At 42.2% G+C, this 24205-nt stretch overlaps 1 protein-coding gene across 3 annotated transcripts in view; it reads right to left on the minus strand.

Moving 5' to 3' along the window:
* Positions 1-608: 608 nt before the first annotated feature.
* LOC129816345 (polypeptide N-acetylgalactosaminyltransferase 13-like) overlaps positions 609-24205 on the minus strand; it is an 80653-nt gene continuing 57056 nt past the window's right edge. For 2 of the 3 annotated variants that reach the window (XM_055870727.1, XM_055870726.1), the window contains exons 9-13: positions 22199-22338; positions 21095-21193; positions 20759-20893; positions 17139-17353; positions 2488-2574 (exon numbers count right to left, since the gene is read on the minus strand). In XM_055870727.1, coding sequence (XP_055726702.1) covers positions 17168-17353; positions 20759-20893; positions 21095-21193; positions 22199-22338 — 560 coding nt within the window. In that variant the 3' untranslated portion in view covers positions 2488-2574; positions 17139-17167. Of the gene's footprint in view, positions 2575-17138; positions 17354-20758; positions 20894-21094; positions 21194-22198; positions 22339-24205 lie in introns of all 3 variants that reach the window. The other variant, XM_055870728.1, reaches the window with a different exon arrangement.

A 24205-nucleotide genomic window follows, 5' to 3' on the forward strand; every position in this document is an offset into this window, starting at 1 on the left:
CAAATAGAACTGTATTGAAAATAATTGTAGGCGTCTGTATGGTGTTTTTAAACTTGAGTAGGCTTGTTCCCAGTAAATGTTTTGTTCCTTACAATCAATGTACTAATTCAAATTAAAGCAGTATATTTGTCTTTTTAAGGAAAAGGACAACTAGCCTATTTGAAGAACAATGAATCGCCTAACACATGTATATACAGACACATAACACATTAAAACAGGATTGTTGTGGAACTCAAAATGTTAACTGTACCGGTTTTAGTCTATGCACATCAGATAATTAGTAACATTAACTGTAAAATAAGAAACCAAAGTATATCAGTATGTGATTCCTTAACTCTCATATTGACATAGTTTTCAACTAGCCTATATACTACAACAGCATAATAGAATTCCTATAATTCAGTTATGGCTTTTGGTTTTGGTGTGCCACCCCAAGATTGTCAGTGGCCCCATCCGGCCACCCCTATGAACAATTTCTGGGGGCGCCACTGATTGTGCATCTGAACAAATGAATGAGTGATGCGTGGTACTTCTGATTATCTCGTGATCTCGACAAATCAACTTTTGTTATATAGTGATCGTGAGATAAATAAGTTGTGATCGCGACATAACGAGGGAAATCTTTATTGTTATTAATATGTCCTCTCTTGACTTCCGTAATGCAATGCTTTATTATAGAGGTGATTTTTTCTCATGAGTTCTGGTACATCAGAGCTCCACTTTTCACCCCTCTCTCTCGCACTCACTTTTTGCTCCGGCACCTCCAGATTTACAAATGAAGCACTGAACACAGGTAGTATAGAATCTGGCTAACCACCATACACTAAAATATCCACACAAACCACCAGCCAGCCAGCCATACACTGAGTGGAGAAAATATTAGGAACACCTGCTCTTTCCATGACATAGACTGACCAGGTGAATCCAGGTGAAAGCTATGATCCCTTATCGAAGTCACTTGTTAAATCCACCATCAGTGTAGATGAAGGGAAGGAGACAAGTTAAAGAAGGATTTTTAAGCCTGGAGACAATTGAGACATGGATTGTGTATGTGTGCCATTCAGAGGGTGAATGGGCAAGACAAAATATTTAAGTGCCTTTGAACGTGGTATGGTAGTAGGTGCCAGGCGCACCAGTTTGAGTGTGTCAAGAACTGCAACGCTGCTGTTTTTTTCCCGCTCAATAGTTTCCTGAGTGTATCAAGAATGGTCCACCACCCAAAGGACATCCAGCCAACTTGACACAACTGTGGGAAGCATTGGAGTCAAAACGGGCCAGCATCCGTGTGGAACGCTTTCGGCACCATGTGGAGTCCATGTCCTGATGAATTGAGGCAAAAGGGGTGCAACTCAATATTAGTAAGGTGTTCCTAATATGTTGTACACTCAGTGTATATCATGAGTTAGATTATAAATATTATATTATGAAGTTATTATTTAAGAGCATGGAAGATAAATCACAATCAGTAAAAAAAAATATTGAGGTAGCTAACTAGCAGATTAAAACAATCAACATCCCTCTTTTCCCGATGTCAATCATGTCTTTAGGAGGCACTGTAGCTAACTAGCTTGCTTACAATTTGTGATGAGTGAGTGTGTTGCTGAAATAAATAGGCCTATGCTCAAAAATATATGTTATGAATTTCGAGATCTGAATTAGGAAAGTCATATTTTTGGGGTGAGAGGGGGTCGGGGGGGGGGGGGGGCAGTGGGTGCCCTTTTTTCATTTTTAGCTCCCTGAAACGACTGTCCCCGGCCCTGACAACAACCCTTACCCTTAGACCCTTCATCCTCAGATTTACAGGTGGTTCCGACATAGATATGAATTGGGGGTGTACAATATCATAGAACAGAATAATCAACCTTGCAGGGTTGCACTTTAAACAAAACACTTATGTACAGAGCCAGAGTAGATCGTCTATGAGGCCCCACAGACGCATACTACAACGCTCTGTCTAGGAAATGCTATCCTGCTATTGGTGCTTCTGCTGTACTAAAGTCTGAACTCTGACCTCACACATGACGACCCTGAGAGCCATCAGACATATACAGTATCACTGATTCCAGCTTCCTCCATGTGTAAAAGTGTTAGTCACCGTCACTACAGACCCGCCCAGATGATTCAACCATACAGAGAGCTCTGGCTGAGAGTGTGCCGGTCAACCTCTAGGCAACCACTTTGTGTAATATTGACTGAATGGGAGGAGCAGCATCTCAGATAAAGACCTTGCAGAGCCTCCGAAGCCCCATAGTAAAATACTACAGGCTGCTGCCTGCCTGCTTCTTCCCCACCCGCGAGTGCTGAAGGAGGCAGGAACACGTGCATGACAAAAGACACCTGGTGGAGCGAGGTGAGGTAGTGGCCAGTTTAGGTGGGGGCGAGGCTGGCCGGTGTGGTGGTGAGTGAATGTGGAGGTCCTACTCCTGGGTCAGATCAGAGCGTCAGTGTCATGTTGCGGAGGAGCCACTGCTGGGAGCGGCTGCCTGTGCAGTCTCTCAGGGTGGGCACCATCTTGTCCTCCTCAGTAGGCATGTCCAGACATTGGTTACTGTTGACATGCAGCAAGGTCAGCCGCTGGGGAGAGAGGTGCAGGCAGACAGGCAGAAACAGGCACACACACGCAGAGACACGCACACACACACACACACGGGTGAATGAGCATTACGCATTAAACACATAGGCACTGCAAAATGTGAGCCGAGATTCTGGCCTCTGCTTCACCTGCAGCCAGAGAGATGCTTTCTGGGTAGATTAGATTTACAGATGAGCACCACTTCAACATATTTTAAAATGTATGTTTTCCACCAACTCATACAGATTTTGCAGTATCTTCCCCAGCAGCTTGTATGTGGATTACATTTAATTTACAGAAACGTCATCATTGGGTATTGAAATGATGCTGACTTATGTTCGGCTAAATAAGTGTCAAACCTTTCAAGATAAATGTTGTGATAAAAAACGAATGCTCCTGAATGTACCCGAGGACTTTCACCTCAGAAGGATTAGTTTGGTAGAAATCAATCTTTTGAGTGCCGTCACAACGATGGCTGTATTTCCCATGTCGATACCTAAGCCCCAAAACGAATGGCAAGGAGAGGAGACATAAAAGCTCTTAATTAACCACTTATGGCCACTCTCTCTCAGAGGTAATGTACTTAGCCAGTTTATACCTCCGTTGGCGGTCGTTACTCTTGTCATAATGACCATACAGAGTCTTACCGTTATGGCCGTGTTTCACTTCTTAAGGAAGGAAAATGCAATTCTCTTTCAAAGAGCCATGACATATATTGTAAAACAACATAAAAAAAGTATGTAGGTCTGTAGGGGGCAACAGCCCAACCAGTAGTGTAACCCGTCAGAACAGATTTCTCCATCATGAATCTCCAGCTCATTGTGTGTTTTGTTTTCTTCTTGTTATCACCATTTCAATTAAATTCAGGTCAATTTCTCTCATGAGATGACCTATTGGTAACAGAGAGGGATTCCCCCCATTTACACCTTGTGTCCTGGCCTGTAAGCCCGTGGCATATGAGGCTGATTCTCTTGTTCTTCTCACATACTCAATTTCACATGGACAGATTCTGTGAAAGGGGCTATTGATTAGAAAATCAATAGTTGGCTACTGAGAGGAGATGGGAGGAAATGGTTGGGAATCAGACCGACTTGACCGGTGTCAGGTGCTGCAGGTGTGTGTGTGTGTTAATGTGATACAGCTCTGTGTGCGTTGGGACACCAGTCATCATGCAGAGCCATTGTAGAAGTACAGTAGAATAGCTGCAAGCTGCAATCTGTCCCTCCTTGTGTACCGTACAGTAGAATAGCAATCAGATGAGCTCACAACTTTAAGGTAATAGAGTATTTGGCATGAATAGCTAAACTTTTAATATATATTATATAAATTGCAGAGGAAGACAGACTGTTATATGTTCTTTTGGCACATCCTTCACACATCCCAGAGGAGTTTTCCAAAACAAATGTGTGACTGGTCAGACCAATGAGGATTGACTTTGTATTATAGGTTGACAGAATGCTAGAATCGTTATTCACCATTCCTATTGCTTAAGGGTTTGATTAAATGCAATGAGTTTCCTTCTAGGCAGTTTTTCCTGGCCATTGTGCTCTCACCTCTGCTGTGCTCTTTGGGGTCTAGGCTGGGTTACTGTAAAGCACTGTGTGACAACTTCTGATGTAAAAAGGGTTTCATGAAATCTATTTAATTAATGAAGGAATACATTTTCCTGCAGTGTAACTGAGAGGCATAAGCATTGTTACCGTCAAGTTAAATGAAAAATCATTAGTAATATGAGGTTTTAGTAATAATCAATAAATGAATACAGCACATGACTAAGAACACACTGACTGTCAAACCCTGACCTTAGAGAGCCTTTTATTCTCTAATTTGGTTAGGTCGGGGTGTGACTAGGGTGGGTACTCTAGTTTTTTTATTTCTATGTTGGCCTGGTATGGTTCCCAATCAGAGGCAGCTGCCTATCGTTGTCTCTGATTGGGGATCATATTTAGGCAGCCTATTCCCACTGGGTTTTTGTGGGATCTTGTCTATGTCTAGTTGCCTGCGAGCACTACATTAGCTTCACGTTTCGTTTTGCGCTTTATTGTTTTCTGTGTGTTTCACTTCTAATAAAAGATGATGGAACCATACCACGCTGCACTTTGGTCCGACAATCATTCTAACGTTCGTGACACTGATTCAACAATAGAAAATGGTCCGTATGTAGACTTTGCAGCAATGATTGTCTTTGACTGAGGCAGTAGCGGTGCGTGGGTAAAATCACCAGGGAAGCCAATCCAGAAAAAAAGCCATATTAAAACCTGTGTGTTGTGATAACTGCGTTGTGTGCTCTATAATCTGTTAGTTCCTATAACTTAACACCGTGATATATAGGCCTAATGCCGAGACAATAAGAAGACGCAGTGGCAGAATAAATTCTAATAATACACATTTGTTTCATTACAAAACCAGAGAGCAACATTTATCCTGTGAAGTCCACAAAACATATTGCATGTAACAAACAGTTACATGACCTACAGCATGGTCAAGCAAGTTAATGTTTCCAACATTTTCGGACTACTAAACAGCTATTGAGTTAGAGTTACGGCAAGTTGCAAAGAAAACAGGAGCTGCCTCCACTACTCCAGCACCATTTCAACTTCAACATTTCAACATCATCAAATCACCTCTGCTTAGTCTAATACAGTGACGACTTAAAGATACCAAAAACTATTCAGTCCAATCAACGTAAGCTAAATATGATATGGCTGTCCATGGTACTGATTTTTGTGTGTGTGTTGTGTGTGTGCGCGTGCGTGCGTGCATGCAAGTAGAAAAAACATGTTGACTCACCCTACTTACAGAGAAACACAATGCCATCCTCCTCTTTCATGTTGCCTAAACGGTCTATGACTCTGTCATACAGTACACACGTATAGTTTTTGTTGTCCTAAGCTACCAGGCTAAAATACTTGCTCACTAGCCTAACTTCCTTTCATGGTCAATGATACGCCAGGCCAACTAGTTAACATTAGCCTACTACATCTAGCTACATGTTGAACTTCCATCTTCTCAGGCCAGGGGCACAATGTATGAATTAATGGTTGGATCAGAATCACCATTATAATCATAGGCAGTACGAAGAATTAAGTAAAACCACAAGTCTCTATCTCCAACGGTGGAGGAAAGGGATGATTTTAGTTAGCTAGCTAGCCACCAGAGGACAACAACACAACAAGATGCAACAATTCCATGTTTTTCTGTCAATAATGACGTTTGGCTTGTGATGTGATTGGTCTTAAACCAAATCCAAACTGGCTTCCCTTGACACTTTTTTTTGGTGCGCCAGGACCACACACAGCTGAGCTCACGTAGTTTAGCTCAATGCTGATTGGCTATTATTTTATATATTTTTATCAAGTGAGGCCAAATGCTCGCTGGCTTCCCTTGCATTCAATGCTATGGGCGGCAACAATGTCATACACTTTCTGACCAGACAGCATCAGATAGACACGCTACACATACTGAGACAGAGGGGCGCTGTTTCGTTCGATCTAATGCTTTCTCCAGTGAGATACATACAGCCTCTTGTGAATAGATTTTTTTTAATGAAAGCCCAATTTAAAAAAAAAAATGTAATACTTTTTTTGGGGGGGGGGGGCCTGGCTTCCCTTGGCATCCATGGATTGTGGATATTTGAGCTTATGCTTCTTTCAATGCAACAATACACAGAAGAGTCTCGCATTTACTCTACCTACAGTGCTTTTGGAAAGTATTCACACCCCTTGACTTTTCCAACATTTTGTTGTGTTACAGACTGAATTTAAAATGGATTAAATGTCACTGGCTTACACATAATACCCCATCATGTCAAAGTGGAATTATGTTTTTAGAAATGTTTACTAAAAAGCTGAAATGTCTTGAGTCAATAAGTATTCAACCCCTTTTTTATGGCAAGCCTAAATCAGCTCAAGTGTAAAATGTGTTTAACAAGTCACATAATAAGTTGCATGGACTCACTCCGTGTGCAACAATAGCTTAACATGAGTTTTGAATGACTACCTAATTTCTGAACCTCACACATACATTTATCTGTAAGGTCCCTCAGTCGAGCAGTGAATTTCAAACACAGATTCAACCACAAAGACCAGGGAGTTTTTCCAATGCCTAGCAAAGTAGGGCACCTATTAGTAGGGTACAAAAAAGAAAAGGCAGACATTATATATCCCTTTGAGCATGGTGAAGTTATTAATTACACTTTGGAAGATGTATCAATATACCCAGTCACTACAAAGATACAGGCGTCCTTCCATACTCAGTTGCCAGAGAGGAAGGAAAACGCTCAGAGATTTAACCATGAGGCCAATGGTGACTTTAAAACAGTTACACAGTTTAATGGCTGTGATAAGAGAAAACTGAGGATATATCAACGACATTGTAGTTACTCCACAATACTAACCTAAATGACAGAGTGAAAAGAAGGACGCGTGTACAGAATAAAATATTCCAAAACATGCATCCTGTTCGCAATAAGGCACTAAAGTAAAACTGCAAAAAATGTGGCATAGAAATTAACTTTATGAACTAAAACCGCACTAAACGAGCTGTATACGGCCATTAGCAAACAAGAAAATGCTCATCCAGAAGCAGTGCTCCTAGTGACCGGGTACTTCAATGCAAGTGTCATGACTCTCCTGGTCGAGGATCCAAGGCCTCAGATCAGCTTGGCAAATGGCTGAAAGATAGCCATACTGGGCCGGTTTTATGACACCTCACGCCAATCGTAAATCTTATGCAGCAGAGAATCCTCGCCTGCTCTTCAGTATCAACCAAAGGAATGCCTTTGTCTAGAGAGACTGTTACCCGCTCAAAAAGTGAATATTGGAACAAATTTTTCTAAGATAGGAATGTTAGGAATGGTCAGTGGGTATCTAAAGAATAATCATGTCATATTGTTTTTCATTTTGTGATGCCATTAAAAAACTGTATAATGAAAATACTGTAACTTGAAGAGCTTTCACACTGTGTATGTCAGGTTTACATCCTTTCCGTTGTGTATGAAAAATAAAGAACAATTAAACTGTTTTTGTTAAGATAGGAATGTGATTTTAGTTTTCTAATGAGATCATAGTTTTCATGTGTCTTGCACATTAACCAAGTCTGTCGCATGGCAATACGGCCTTTAGCTCCCTCCAAAGATTTTCTATTGGGTTCGGGTCTGGAGACTGGCTAGGCCACTCCAGGACCTTGAGATGCTGCTTAGTTGCCCTGACTGTGTGTTTCAGGTCGTTGTCATGCTGGAAGACCCAGCCACGACCCATCTTCAATGCTCTTACTGAGGAAAGGAGGTCGTTGGCCAAGATCTCGCGATACATGGCCCCATCCATCCTCCCGTCAATACGGTGCAGTCGTCATGTCCCCTTTGCAAAAAAACATCCCCAAAGAATGATGTTTCCACCTCCATGCTTCACGGTTGGGATGGTGTTCTTGGGGTTGTACTCATCCTTCTTCTTCCTCCAAACACGGCGAGTGGAGTTTAGACCAAAAAGCTTTATTTTTGTCTCATCAGACCACAAGACCTTCTCCCATTCCTCCTCTGGTTCATCCAGATGGTCATTGGCAAACTTCAGACGGGCCTGGACATGCGCTGGCTTGAGCAGGGGGACTTTGCGTGTGCTGCAGGATTTTTATCCATGACAGCGTAGTGTGTTATTAATGGTTTTCTTTGAGACTGTGGTCCCAGCTCTCTTCAGGTCATTGACCAGGTCCTGCCGTGTAGTTCTGTGCTGATCCCTCACCTTCCTCATGATCATTGATGCCCCACGAGGTGAGATCTTGCATGGAGCCGACCGTCATCTTGAACTTCTTCCATTTTCTAATAATTGCGCCAACAGTTGTTGCATACTCACCAGGCTGCTTTCCTATTGTCCTGTAGCCCATCCCAGCCTTGTGCAGGTCTACAATTTATCCCTGATGTCCTTACACAGCTCTCTGGTCTTGGCCATTGTGGAGAGGTTGGAGTCTGTTTGATTGAGTGTGTGGACAGTTGTCTTTTATACAGGTAACGAGTTCAAACAGGTGCAGTTAATACAGGTAATGAGTGGAGAACAGGAGGGCTTCTTAAAGAAAAACTAACAGGTCTGTGAGAGCCGGAATTCTTACTGGTTGGTAGGTGATCAAATACTTGTCATGCAATAAAATGCAAATGGATTTTTGTTTTAGATTCCGTCTCTCACAGTTGAAGTGTACCTATGATAAAAATTACAGACCTCTACATGCTTTGTAAGTAGGAAAACCTGCAAAATCGGCAGTGTATCAAATACTTGGCAGTGTATCAAATACCCTACTCTACATGTCTAAACAAAATACTCCACTATGCAAGTAACCAATTCACTGTACTGTTTACACCTTCTCTTTCCTGTGCATGTGACAAATAAACATAGATTTTATTTTATATAGTGTGTGTTTACCAGAGACGATAATGTGTAGAGATAATGTGTCACACTCCAAACGTAAGATATTTTCTGTAATTAGCTCGCCATTAAATTGTAAATAATGATCTTGTTGTGAGTTTATTTTCCTGTAATAACGAATACAAAATTAACTAAAGTAAAAAGACGTTGTCAGCTATATGATATGGTCATTATTTGAACTTAACTAACTGAACGTTAGCTAGCTAGCTAACAAGCTAGAAACAATCCAAAACATTGTTTAGAAAGGTTTGCTAGATTGACATACAGTATACTAAATTCATTTTTAAACAGATGGGTTTATTGGTGTTAAAATACACCAGTTATGCTATTTTGGACCACCCAGGCTGCTGATGCCATGCAGCTTGTCGTTTTTGTGTTTATACTTTTTCAAAATAACAGCAACAAGTTCAATGTCGGACGACAATAAAAAATGATCATGATGTCACTGCGACAACTATATACAGAAATGTTGATAGATGTACTATAAACCAGCCTTTAGTCTTGAAATCTTTGGTTGTTTATTACACTACCGTACTCACTCTATTTAGCACACAGCCTCGCATGTGAATCCTTAAAGAGATGGGTGGGGCTAAAACTTAAGAGGGTGTGAACGATGCTGAATGGGTGTAGACGGGGCGGCAGGTAGCCTAGTTGTTAGAGCGTTGGGCCAGTAACCGAAGGTTGCTAGATCAAATCCCCAAGCTGACAAGGTAAAAATCTGTCGTTCTGCCCCTGAACAAGGCAGTTAACCCACTGTTCCTAGGCTGTCATTGTAAATAAGAATTTGATCTTAACTGACTTGCCTAGTTAAATAAAGGTTAAATAAAAAAAGTAGACAAAGGAGAGGTGTACCAAAACATTCAAGGGCCATTTTCTCAAAAGTGGGGTTACAAGTTTAGCAACTTTCAAAGCAGAATTACTTTCCCATAGTTCCTCAACTGTATGATATACAATTTAACAGCTCCGAGTCTCTACTTTAATCCAATGTAAAAACACATTTTTGCTACAAAAGAACGAATCGAGCCGGTCGGTCACAAATATTGTACAAATCCAAAGCTCAGGGAGCAGTTGAAATGTTGTTACCCGGAGGAAAATGAGGGAGGGTCATGCTTTTTCAATTTCAGTCATGTAATTTGTAATCGATTAAATGTCATATTGCTCAGTGTTTGAGAATTAGTTACTTATTATATCTCGATGTGTGCTCCATGCTGCCCCTCATCCCTGATTCTCTGATGGGCGTGCAATATCAAGTGTGCCCTCAATTTTTTAAACCTTTATTTAACTAGGCAAGTCAGTTAAAAACAAATTCTTATTTACAATGACGGCCTACCCAGGCGACGCCGGGCCAATTGTGCGCCGCACTATGGGACTTCCAATTCACGGCCGGATGTGATACAATGTAAAATTAGGCTATACTGCATTATACACTGCAATGGATAGGCTATCCCAATTATGATCCATGGCCTGCCCTGCTCTTGATGGTGTAGGCCTAAAGCCTTTTGTGCTGCCTAACCAATGGCTGTGGTGTGTACGGTGGCATTTTATGAGGTGAGTTAAAGGCTTCTTCCTAATTTTTTTGTTGATTTGTCCAACAAATTCAATATCTGTATGTGCGGAGTAGGCCTACTGATGTCCTGTTCAGTTTGAAAGAGAGAGCGCGAAGATGAGAAGGATTTGTAGAATTTCTTTCCTTCTTAATGCGTTTGAGCTAATCAGTTGTGTTGTGACAAGGTAGGGGGGGTATACAGAAGACAGCCCTATTTGGTAAAAGACAAAGTCCATATTATGGCAAGAACATCTCAAATAAGCAAAGAGAAACAACAGTCCATCATTACTTTAAGGCAGGAAGGTCAGTCAATGCTGAACATTTCAAGGACTTTGAAAGTTTCTTCAAGTGCAGTCGCAAAAACCATCAAGCGCTATGATGAAACTGGCTCTCATGAGTACCGCCACAGGAATGGAAGACCCAGAGTTACCTCTGCTGCAGAGGATAAATTCATTAGAATTACCAGCCTCAGAAATTGCAGCCCAAATAAAAGCCTCAATGAGTTCAAGTAACAGACACATCTCAACATCTACTGTTCAGAGGAGACTGTGAATGAGGCCTTCATGGTCGAAATGCTGCAAAGAAACCACTACTAAAGGACACCAATAAGAAGAAGATACTTGCTTGAGCCAAGAAACATGAGCAATGGACATAGACCGGTGGAAATGTGTCCTTTGGTCTGGAGTCCAAATGTGAGATTTTTGGTTCCAACTGCTGTGTCTTTGTGAGACGCAGTGTGGGTGAATAGATTATCTCCTCCGCATGTGTGGTTCCCACCGTAAAACATGGGAGGAGGTGTGATGGTGCTTTGCTGGTGACACTGTTGGTGATTTATTCAAGGCACACTTAACCAGCATAGCTACAGTACCACAGCATTCTGCAGCGATACAACATCCCATCTGGTTTGGGCTTAGTGGGACTGTCATTTGTTTTTCAACAGGACAATGACCCAACACACCTCCAAGCTGTGTAAGGGCTATTTTACCAAGAAGGAGAGTGATGGAGTGCTGCATCAGATGACCTGGCCTCCACAATCCTCCAACCTCAACCAAATTGAGATGGTTTAGGATGAGTCGGACCGCAGAGTGAAGGAAAACAAGTGCTCAGCACATGTGGGAACTCCTTCAAGACTGTTGGAAAAGCATTCCAGGTGAAGCTGGTTGAGAGAATGCCATGAGTGTGAAAAGCTGTCATCAAGGCAAAGGGTGACTATTTGAAGAATATAAAATATAAAATAAAAAATATTCATCAAATATCATCCAACTAGGAATTGTATATCGGGAACTCGGGCCACTTTCTAGAGCTACAACCTGAAGATCAATGGCACCATCATGATTAGACCTTGTTTTTTTCTCCCAGAGTTCCCAGTTGTCTTGAAAGCACCATAAAACCAGAGAATGCCAGACTTTGATGACAAAATGTGCCCACGAATGACCACCGTGCCACCTTCCTGTTCAAGTGAGCACATCACAACAAGGTGAGTCCAAAAATGTATTGTATGCTGCTGCATAAATGATGTAATATGCCAGGGCGATATATATACTGTAGCTAAGAAAGTAATACTAAGTGTATGTTGTGTAGTAAGCTGTTAGTAAACCATGTGACTCACCCTAATAATTTGGTCTATTTACCCCTCTTAATTTCGCCTACTGTTCTGACTGTTCTGACTTGGTTGAGCACATGTAGCCAATAACCTGTTTTAGAAATTTAATCATCGAATTTTGTAAGAGCTTTCATTGTCTGCTTATATGCACCCTTTATTTATCCAACGGTTCTGACTTGGTGTACAGGGAGACCTATGTAAGAAGGGTCCATGTTCTGAATTCTGTCGCTGTACATTTCAAAGGTTCTTAACAAATAGTTACATTGACTACGTACGCCGTCGCTCGCTCATTAATGTCTTAATCAACATTTCGGATGGCCTTTTATCGTCCCCTTATGCCATAGTTTGTACATCTCAATTGTCAATAGAAACCACATTTGTTTAAGCAAAACAGCCATATCAGCTATGTTTATTTTAAAGGCAGGAAATGAGGTTGAATGAACTGTTTCACTGCCAGACAGGGTTCCGCTGATAGCCAGGTGTAGGTAGCAGAGGTAAGATGTTGGAACTGCTGTTGGGACAGCTTTATGTCAGCCCTAACAGTTTATGGGCACCGTTTGTCACCGTTATAGTGCAATTAATGTATTGGTTAGTGTTGTATAGTGGCTTTGCTGGAATGCATCACACTTTTTATCTTTTTTTTGCCCCACCAAGATTTACATGCTAAAATGTCCACTGCCTTGGAGTAAGGGTAAACGGAAGGCATTTTCTCTGCTATCCACTTTATGTTTTATACACTGCTCAAAAAAATAAAGGGAACACTTAAACAACACAATGTAACTCCAAGTCAATCACACTTCTGTGAAATCAAACTGTCCACTTAGGAAGCAACACTGATTGACAATAAATTTCACATGCTGTTGTGCAAATGGAATAGACAAAAGGTGGAAATTATAGGCAATTAGCAAGACACCCCCCTAACCAAGAGTGATTCTGCAGGTGGTGACCACAGACCACTTCTCAGTTCCTATGCTTCCTGGCTGATGTTTTGGTCACTTTTGAATGCTGGCGGTGCTCTCACTCTAGTGGTAGCATGAGACGGAGTCTACAACCCACACAAGTGGCTCAGGTAGTGCAGTTCATCCAGGATGGCACATCAATGCGAGCTGTGGCAAAAAGGTTTGCTGTGTCGTTCAGCGTAGTGTCCAGAGCATGCAGGCGCTACCAGGAGACAGGCCAGTACATCAGGAGACGTGGAGGAGGCCGTAGGAGGGTAACAACCCAGCAGCAGGACCGCTACCTACGCCTTAGTGCAAGGAGGTGCACTGCCAGCGCCCTGCAAAATGACCTCCAGCAGGCCACAAATGTGCATGTGTCTGCTCAAACGGTCAGAAACAGACTCCATGAGGGTGGTATGAGGGCCCGACGTCCACAGGTGGGGGTTGTGCTTACAGCCCAACACCGTGCAGGACATTTGGCATTTGCTAGAGAACACCAAGATTGGCAAATTCGCCACTGGCGCCCTGTGCTCTTCACAGATGAAAGCAGGTTCACACTGAGCACATGAGCACATGTGACAGACGTGACAGAGTCTGGAGACGCCGTGGAGAACGTTCTGCTGCCTGCAACATCCTCCAGCATGACCGGTTTGGCGATGGGTCAGTCATGGTGTGGGGTGGCATTTCTTTGTGGGGCCGCACAGCCCTCCATGTGCTCGCCAGAGGTAGCCTGACTGCCATTAGGTACCGAGATGAGATCCTCAGACCCCTTGTGAGACCATATGCTGACACATGCACATTTGTGGCCTGCTGGAGGTCATTTTGCAGGGCTCTGGCAGTGCACCTCCTTGCACTAAAGCGGAGGTACCGGTCCTGCTGCTGGGTTGTTGCCCTCCTACGGCCTCCTCCACGTCTCCTGATGTACTGGCCTGTCTCCTGGTAGCGCCTGCATGCTCTGGACACTACGCTGACAGACACAGCAAACCTTTTTGCCACAGTTCGCATTGATGTGCCATCCTGGATGAACTGCACTACCTGAGCCACTTGTGTGGGTGTAGACTCCGTCTCATGCTACCACTAGAGTGAGAGCACCGCCAGCATTCAAAAGTGACCAAAACATCAGCCAGGAAGCATAGGAACTGAGATGTGGTCTGTGGTCACCACCTGCAGAATCACTCCTGTTTTGGGGGGTGTCTTGCTAATTGCCTATAATTTCCACCTTTTGTCTATTCCATTTGCACAACAGCATTTGAAATTTATTGTCAATCAGTGTTGCTTCCTAAGTGGACAGTTTGATTTCACAGAAGTGTGATTGACTTGGAGTTACATTGTGTTGTTTAAGTGTTCCCTTTATTTTTTTGAGCAGTGTATATTCTTTTGGGTATAGGGGAGGGTCACTTGTTTTTTTCAAATGTTCAGGGAAGGTCGGTAAAAATGTATTTTACTGAAGGGAGGGCCACCTTTTTAATTTCAGAGAGGTAGGATTTTCTCCACGTACAGTATCCCTCATTATAAATAACTTAGTCCCTTATCCAGAAAGACTCACAGCTGTAATCACTTCCAAAGGTGATTCTAACATGTATTGACTCAGGGGTGTGAGTACTTATGTAAATGGTTACATTTTCAATACATTTTCAAAAATGTCTATGTTTTCACTTTGTCATTATGGGGTATTGTGTATAGATGGGTAAGAAAAAAATGTTATAATCAATTTTGAAATCAGGCTGTAACACATTTTTTGGGGGGGGGAATAAGTCAAGGGGGAATCAATACTTTTTAAAGGCATCACACAGAGCATCCCTCTCTTTCTCTCACCATTACTTCACTGGAGGGGGAGATGACCTGAGCATTACAGTAAAACCAACCACTTAGGCAGGTTCTGGTGCAAAGGTTTAAAAAACACAATGTTCTGCTTTTAAAATGTATAAAACAAATTCATGTATTGATGTCCTCAAACCTATAGCTGTCAAAATAGTACTTTATAGTACTGTACCTGTAAATAGGCCTATGAACCTCCATTACACTAAAGCTTATTTATTAATCATAAGAACATGTCTGGGGCAATAATGGAGATGCTATTTTTGTCATCCCTGAAAGATCCCACCATACTTCAGTGCAAAAATATAAGAGAGGAGGAAAACCAATCCATATTTAATGAAAATATTAGACATGTGAGGGACGTGTCCTCTCTGCTCATAATTATTTCATTGCTCCTCAGTGGCAGTAAAAACTCCCATTACAGCTGTTGCAGTCCCAGAGAGTGGCTCATGAGCTCTGTGCCGTGTGTGTGCACAGCTGAGACCTGCTAATTAAATGAAGATGGTTTCCAAGAGCCGGCCCAGGGTGAAGAACATTTATCTGCTATGTCTCAAAGAAGAGTCGGCAACCCGACTTTCTGACAGATGCAGGATCCCTTTTAAATGTGTGTTTGTGCTGACACTAACAACGCTTAAAAACAGAGTCTGGCGTGTAACAAAAAATCTACACCGTACCAACAGATTCAATAGAAATGTATTTATCTTGGCATTCTGCCATTGGAGGGAGCCACGGCGGTTAGATAGTGTGGCTGTTCAGTACTGATTGGCCAAGTGTGTATCCCAAATGGCACCCTATTGCCTTTATAGTGCTTAACTGTTGATCAGGGCCAATAGGGCTTTGGTAAAAAAGTTATGCACTATAAAAGGGCCATTTGGGACACAACCACTGTCTAATTGTGGTCCCAATATGGTCTGTTCAGAGAGCGTCGTGCAGTGTTAATCTCAAGGACAGAGACCACGGTAGGAACAGAACATGGAATAAGGCCATCTGACAGCAGGCTGCTCTAGCACCCGTCATGTTTACAAAGAACAATAACCCTGCGCGCAACTCACCCAATTTAACCAACAGTAGTCCGAAAAGGATAGCACACAGCAATGAATATGTTCTTTACCAGGCAGACGTCAACTGCTTCACAGACAAATAAACTCCAATGAATTACAGAGGTACTGTAAAGAGGTAAATGGCTAAAGTTAAGGGAACGACAAATAGAATTAGTCCATATATCGAACAGAAGCCGGTAGCTACTTGCAGCGAGCATCCAGACTAGATTTAGTAGATGTATATAGGTAAAATGGAAATGAGTGGTGATTGAAATTCAACCCTCAGACACTGAGAACACGCTGTGTGCTGAACACAGCTGTTATGAGACCATAGGAGTGTGTTCAAAATGCAGCCCTCACTTTCCCAAGGCCAGAGCCATGAAAGCACAGCTCACAATGAGGGATCACTTCAAAAGAGCTTGTAAACAAAGGCGAGCCCATTTCAATTTGCCCATCGCATAGATAATCAGCTAAACATAAAACCACCTCGCCTCCTCAGCTCTCATCCAATGGAGGGCCTCCAGTGAATTTTCGCATCCAAATAAAATATTAATGTAGGAAAATAAATGTAAAATGAGATCTAATTTGGTGCGGAGGAAGGCTGGATACATTTCTTGCAGATAGCGTCGTGTATACAGCACCATCTAGAGCTGTCGAGGGACGTTTATTATTGCCTTGTGTGCCCCTGTGTTCCTGTCGTTATGCATCCATATCAAAAGGTCAGTGGTAATCGCTACTGAAACGTCTTTGCATGGCACACATTTACTAACGTTGGAAAAGTCCAGCATCGCAACAAGCTGAAGCTCCAGAAACATCTCAACGCGGAGGTAAAAGAAAACACAAATATACTGTGAAGTAAGAAGCTACTTACTAAAGCAACGTGACAGCCTATTCCACCACAGTCATACAACTCCAGCTCTACAGACTAGACAATTACACACTAGCCAACTACACCATTTGTTGCTGGTGAGCAGCGATATAGCAGGACGGGCTAATTTTAAAGGCTGGAATTCCATTACAATAACCCCTTCCTCCGATATCTCCGACTACCAGCCACCACTGGACTACACACTAGACAACATACTACACACTAGACTACTACACACTAGACTACTACACACCAGAACACTACAAAACTAGACGACATATACACACTAGAACACTACACACTAGGACCTCCACAAGGTCTGGTTGTATAGTAAGTTACTGACCTGTGGTGGCCCATGCAGGAAGACAGCCCCTACAGAAAGTAATCAGTGGGGCTGTAGTACAGCTTCCTAAACACCTCCAGCCGGGTGAAGTTCCTCAGGACCCAGGCTTGCACGGGGCTATTATTACAGTACTCCACCGTGGGGCGCCAGCTGCCGTCCTCCAGCCTGCTGATGGTCAGACACGACTGTGTGATGATGTGGAGGAACGTGTGCTTCTGTGGATGGACATCCGGATGGAGGATGTCATGCATGGACATGAGGAGATGGGAGTGGTGAGTGAGAAACGCTAGGACAGAGCAAGACTCAGGCCAGACAGGCCCAACAACAAGATCACCAACAGTACCGTATACTTATATTCCAAAAAAACACAATGCCACACAACCCATCTAAAGGGTAAATGGACTATGTTGGAGTGTTGCTCAGAATGGAACCACCTTTGCCTACAATCAGAAAATCTTCAACCAGATTTCCTAGTTTGATAAAAGTGGATGGGACTTGGTGGGATGGTGGCACTGATATTCTATATCAGAACTGATATTCTATAGTCCTATGAAAGGATGAGCAGGGAGGGATTGAGAATAGGAGGTGAGTAGAGAGATGGCTCTGACCAGTACTTGAATTGGACTGTTACACACTGGTACTGAATACCGGCACCTCGAATTTGTTACTGCTTGAGTACCAGTACCTCTTGAAGAAAATTGGCTTAAAAATATTGCAAAGTACCGGCACCTAAATATAAATGAGTACCAAAAATGACTACCGACAGCTATTTCAGTCCACTTCAAGCCCAGGCTCTGACCACCTGGAATATGGAGATTATGTAAAAGTCAGGTATTTATCTGTCTCTCAGAAGCTGAAAATGATGAGCATATGAAATGTTAATGGTACGGCTGGGATCAGTAGTATCGCCTGTCACACTGTTCCTAAAGATAATCAGGCCGTTGACAGTGGCATTGAAACCCCACTGCCGTATACGTCAGGGACATTTCCTAATGCATGAATTATTCATGTTTTCATATTACATATTTAACTAAAGCACAAAGTGTAATACCTGGATCTCTCCCAGGGTTTGTACAGGAATAGATCAGCCTGGGGGCTTTTCAAAGTTGACAATGACATGAGAGATCTTAATCAATGACAGGTGACACCATACTGGAGCAGGTAGCAAGGGGCGCAATCGGCCATTTGCGTGGCTGAATTGTAGAGAACATTTTAGAGGCCCCCGTAGAGATATATTTTTTTTATGCCAATTTACTGCAATTCTACACATTTTTGCGGTTTTAAAGCAAATTCCCTGCAGTTCTACACATTTTGCCATTAAGCTGAGAGAGAATGTTCCAGTTTCAAAGACAATTTAATGCGATTCGACATATTCTGCAATGGAGCTGAGAGAAAATGTTGTAGTTTTTTTGCAAATTTTCTGCAATTCTATGCATTTTGCCATGGCTAATTGTAATGAACACGATGGGAGACAGAGAGCTGGTTTCAAGCGCAGGGCACAGCAGGTGTTTATTGCAAAGGACCACAGGAGGAGGCAGGTAGCTGGGTCCAGGGGCAGGCAGAAGGTCATACACAGGGGTCCAAAAGTGCAACAGTACATGCAGGGAAAAGGCTAGTAACATAGTCCGGGAGATCAGGCAATAGCTAGATAACAGGAAATCCAATAGGCTAAAGTACATGCAGGGAATAGGCAAAAGGTGTCGTTTGTGAGGCAGACAAAAACTATCATACACAGGAGGATTAAATTACGGGAAAAACAGAGCTCTGAAAGACGTGTGTCACAAAACAAACAATACCTCACAGTGATGGGGTGCACAGAACTGAACTAAATTGTGTAGGATAATGACATACAGGTGTGTGAACAGGTAATTATAATTCAGGTGATTGGGATCTGGAGAATGAGCTGCGTTCAGGGGATCTATGTGTTTGAAAGTGTGAGCTGGAAAGTGGGCTGGAAAGTGAGCTGCGTTCAGGGGATCTATGTGTTTGAAGGTGTGAGTTGGAAGCAGATGTTACACTAATGCAGTGTTATTTAGCAGTATATATTTTTTTATTATGCAAAGTTCATTGTTGTTGAATTTTAAATTCTCCCTGACTGTCTAGTATATGGTAATTGTTAGTTCTCAAAGATGATATTATTTCAAAAGATATATAGCATAATTTTTTACATTGTTTATATCTGGTTTAAGTTGTTTAATTTTACTCTGAAATAGTTTTTCCATCACAATGTTTTTGGGAAAAAACGCTTAGACGGCCCGCCCAAGGACTCAAACATTTGAATAGGTCCCAGTGGAAGAAATATAACGATATGAATTGTTAATATTAAGGCTGCTTTGAGAATACACAATTGTTGTATGCTACAGTTTCCCTGTGGGAATGCATATGCTTTATTTTATGTGCTGTGATAGTATGCTGTGATAGTATGCTGTGCTTGTTTCAAAGTCTGATGCACTTTAAAATGGCACTTGTACTGGCATAGATGATTTGCATGGTATAAATATTATGGAGATATCTAGAAGTGTACTCAATTCATCAAGTCCTGGATCATTGAAATGAAAACAAATCTGTTGGAATATCATGGACCATTCAGTAATGTCTAATATGCTCGCAAAATTCCAGCAACTTTCCCAAAATGTCCAAGAATTCCATTAATCTTCCACCCAGGACTCCACCCAGGACTTCTGGAAAGCCAGAGAATTTTTGGAAAGTTACTGGAATTTTGCAACTCTATGTCTGAGTCGACATATTGCACTGTGGGACACACGTCATTAGGCTCATAACTGGACAGTGGAGTCTGGTCTGGCTAACGAGTCACATTCCCCAGAGCATTAACCTAACCTCTTCTATAAACTACTAACACAATTTCACAGAGGATTTTGTAGACTACTGAGAGAAAAAACACGCAGGCCTTACAACCACTAAGAACAAGATACTACTACCTACCAAAGACAGGACTTATACACTGTCTACATCGACTAGATGACGACATTCAAGAGCACCAGGTCAGAAAGCTTACCTCAAAATCATATTCCCACTTGCCAACATACTACATGAGAGAAGAACATTTTAATAAATGGGGAATATTATGGGCTGCAATGTGCATTGAGCTACAGAATGATGGCTACTGTACAGGATTTGACAGCAAGCCTGACTCCTGATATGTAGCACCATCTGGTGGCTTAAAACAATCCTACCATTTTTGAAGATTTATAGATGTATTTGTACAGGTGTATAATTATACACATGAAATATCTTCCTATGTAATAGTGCAGAAATGACTCTGGACAATCAGTGTGTGGCAAAGGTGTGTGAGCTCCCGAGTGGCGCAGCGGCAAAGGCACTGCATCTCCATGCAAAAGGCGTCACTGCAGTCCCTGATTCGATTCCAGGCTGTATCACATCCGGCCATGATTGGGAGTTCCATAGGGCAGCGCACAATTGGCCCAGACTCGTCCGGGTTTGGCCGGGGTAGGCCGTCATTGTAAATAAGAATTTGTTCTTAACTGACTTGCCTAGTTAAATAAAGGTTAAATAAAATAATCTAAAAAATCATAATCACAAGTTATCACACTCCTGTCATGACTCACACAGTACAGGAGGAGTCTTGAATTTGATCTTACCTCTGCATCATACTCAAACACCTGATTCCCCTTCATTTGATGACACTTCAGCATGACCACAGGTCCATGGGGACGAGACACATCCAGACACAGGTCATCTGTCCGGATCTCCTTATCAGCTGTGTAGGAAAACACCTAGCAGAGAGAACAAGACATTTACTGTATCTACTAGTCCATAGCTCTCTCCTTGGGTTGCAACATTTTGGTAATTTTCCAAAATCCTGGCTGGAGGATTCTGGATTTCCTGCTAATTCTCTCCATTCCAACCAGGAAAGGTATTTTGCAACCAAGTCCATAGCTCTCTGCTCTTTCTGCTCTCTACTGCAGTCTCCTTACCTGATTCCCACCCATGCCATGGCAGTTGAAGAAGCCAACTTTCTCGTTTTCCTTTCTGCCCATGTTGTCCACACACTGGTTCGTTTCAACATTTCTGATCTAGGGGTAGAAAGGAATAGATTCATACTTAACTCACAATTACCATCCTTCAATCCAACTTGGCATATTTACAAATTACAAAAGCTACTGCTCATAGAGGTGGAAGAAATGAAGTCCCTCTCATCAAACACTGGCACATCATTTCCAGGTGACAAAATCTGTTGCCCAGATGTCAAATCTAATTCAATATTTACTATTCAATAAAACTAGCAATCTAAACTCATTACCTCACCGGTGATGTAACTCATAATGCGGGACCTTGCTTAGCAACGCAAATGCCTGCATAAATCAGACCTGTTGTGATCTATGTTCCCAACCCAAATTCTTATTTAATGATTCCATTATCCAATGAGCCATCTAATGTCTAACTAATATACTCCTAGAGGCATGCTCTATGTGCTAGGTGTTGTATAACATGCTTACTATGCAGGAATGGTACCGTTCATAATTAAATGATATAAAAGCTAATGACTGGAGCTGTTAAAAGTGGGATGTGTGCTGTGGAGTGAGTTAATCATGGAACAGACGGGAGGGCAGGAAGGGGAAGACTGAGGGTACTGCTGCAGTTCCCTGCCATAGGCAGCTTTTACTGCAGTACATTGGATGCAGGGTGTAAAATCACGGAGCCTCAGCAGAATTAAACTTGGGGATTACAACCTCTCCAAACTCCCAACCCGTCACATCATTTAACATGCTCTCTATCAATCATGGCCTTCCTCTTTTATTGGCATATGTTATCAAGAACATTCCCCTCTTTGCCTCATGCTAACCTCTTATCTAGAATGTTGTTAACTCTAACCTGTGCTTGGGTTTGGGTCAACAACTAAACCGTTGATGCCAGTTATCATCCCGGACTTACTTTAAAGAGAAGAAGGGCAAATGGCACCCTATTCACTATGGGCCCTTGTTAGAAGTAGTACACTATATAGGGAATGTAGTCCCATTTGGGATGCATACACGGTCATGAGAGGTACATTGGGCTGTAGAATCTGAAATACTTCATACTTCACCAAGTGAGTAGTATCGCCGGGGGATCTGAGAGTCGGGGTAGATGTTCTCCAGGTACCAGGAGAAGGGTTTGCACTGCAGAGCTTCACGCAGGGCCTTACGAGAGGACACATCTCCATAGCCCACCCGGGCCACACCTGCAAACACAAACCAAGACCACGGAGCCATGTGTATCGAGCATGTCAGACTAGTAGTGGATCAGTTTTTAAGCTAGGATCAGTTTTTACATTTGAGATTAAGATGAATGGACAGAGGGAACCTGATCCTAGATTAGCCCTTTACTTTAAGATGATTGATACATACAGCACCTGGTGCAAGTACAGGGACACATGCATTGAAATATCAGCTAAAGACAACAAGAGCCCTTACCGCTTACAAGCAACAATGTTTGGTTGGTGGGTGTGGCAGCTGTGGCTGAAACACCAATGACGTTGGTACTCTGGCATCTATTGTCTGACTGCACTGCCAAAGCTGTACACTAGAGGGACCTATCCATCGTTACATATGTAATGGCTGCCTCTAGTCTACACCACTGGAGGCTCCTCCTCAGAGGAAGGAGAGGATCATCCTCTTCAGTGAAATTTCATAAAAATAGTGAAATATTAAAAAAGTTACTTTTTTAGATAAAACTATACTAAATATATTGTCATCAAATAATTAATTATGTGATGATTAAAACACACTGTTTTGCAATAAAGTTCTATAGTAACTTCAACAACACTCTAGCTTCTGTCCTCCTCTTGGTACATTGACTTCAATACAAAACCTAGGAGGCTCGTAGGCCTCACCCCCTTCCATTGACCTACATGGTAATTAGGACAACTTCTGGAGGACGACCTCAAACCAATCAAAGCTTTTGCAATATGAACTGACATGTTGTCCATTCAATCATAGGATTAGGATCATAGAATGAGCCGAGTGTGTTGTATTGGCGTTGTGCAGCAGAGCACTTTCAGGGGTTCCATGTGTTGGTGGCATTATTGGATAGAGATTGAGAGTGAAAAGTGAGAGTTGAGCATTTTTAGGATATTGTTCAATTCAAATTAGTTTCTTCAAATTACAGGAGACGGAGGAAGTAGATTATAAATAGTTTTCTATAAATAGTTTTCTTTTCTTTCTTGGCTTTCTTTTTGTGTTCAGTTAGTGCAATTCATTTCAGTTTGCCTTGCTAAATTCAGTAGCAAGTGGCAGTAGCCAGCTAGCTAACAGCGTGAGCATGCAGTTCTCACTGCCAGAATGGTAGAATGGTAGAAGCTACCGAAAATGTTGTTGACTTTTTGTTGAAGAACCCCTGTCATTCTCTGGAGTACACGGAAAAGGTTAGAATTAAAACCAAGGGCCGACCTCTGCCTGAGATCAGTTTCATGAAGAAGGAGGAAAAGGTGAGGGCGTTCAATACCAATTGGTATCAAAAGGGTAGCTGGTTAACAGGGAGCCTTTCATCAAGCCGCCTTTATTGCTGGCTTTGCCTGCTTTTTGGAAAGTCTGAGTACAGTGACCTGAAGAACATCGATCTTTTAACTAAATAGCAAAACAAAAGCTGGGAGCATATACAGTTCATTCGGAAAGTATTCAGACCCATTGAATATTCCACCTTTTGTTACGTTCCAGCCTTATTCTAAAATGGATTAAATTAAATGTTTTCCTCATCAATCTACACACAATACCCCATAATGACAAAGTGAAAAAAGTGTTTTAGAAATTTTGCAAATGTATAAAATAACAAAACAGAAATACCTTATTTATATAAGTATTCAGACCCTTTGCTATGAGACTCGAAATTGAGCTCAGGTGCATGCTGTTTCTATTGATCATCCTTAAAGATGTATCTCCAACTTGATTGGAGTCCACCTGCGGTAAATTCAATTTGATTGGACATGATTTGGAAAGGCACACACCTGTCTATATAAGGTCCCACACTTGACAGTGGATGTCAGAGCAAAAACCAAGCCATGAGGTCGAAGGAATTGTCCGTAGAACTCCGAGACATGATTGTGTCGAGGC

The sequence above is a fragment of the Salvelinus fontinalis genome, chromosome 19, assembly GCF_029448725.1.
Source record: "Salvelinus fontinalis isolate EN_2023a chromosome 19, ASM2944872v1, whole genome shotgun sequence".
Classification (NCBI taxonomy): domain Eukaryota; kingdom Metazoa; phylum Chordata; class Actinopteri; order Salmoniformes; family Salmonidae; genus Salvelinus; species Salvelinus fontinalis.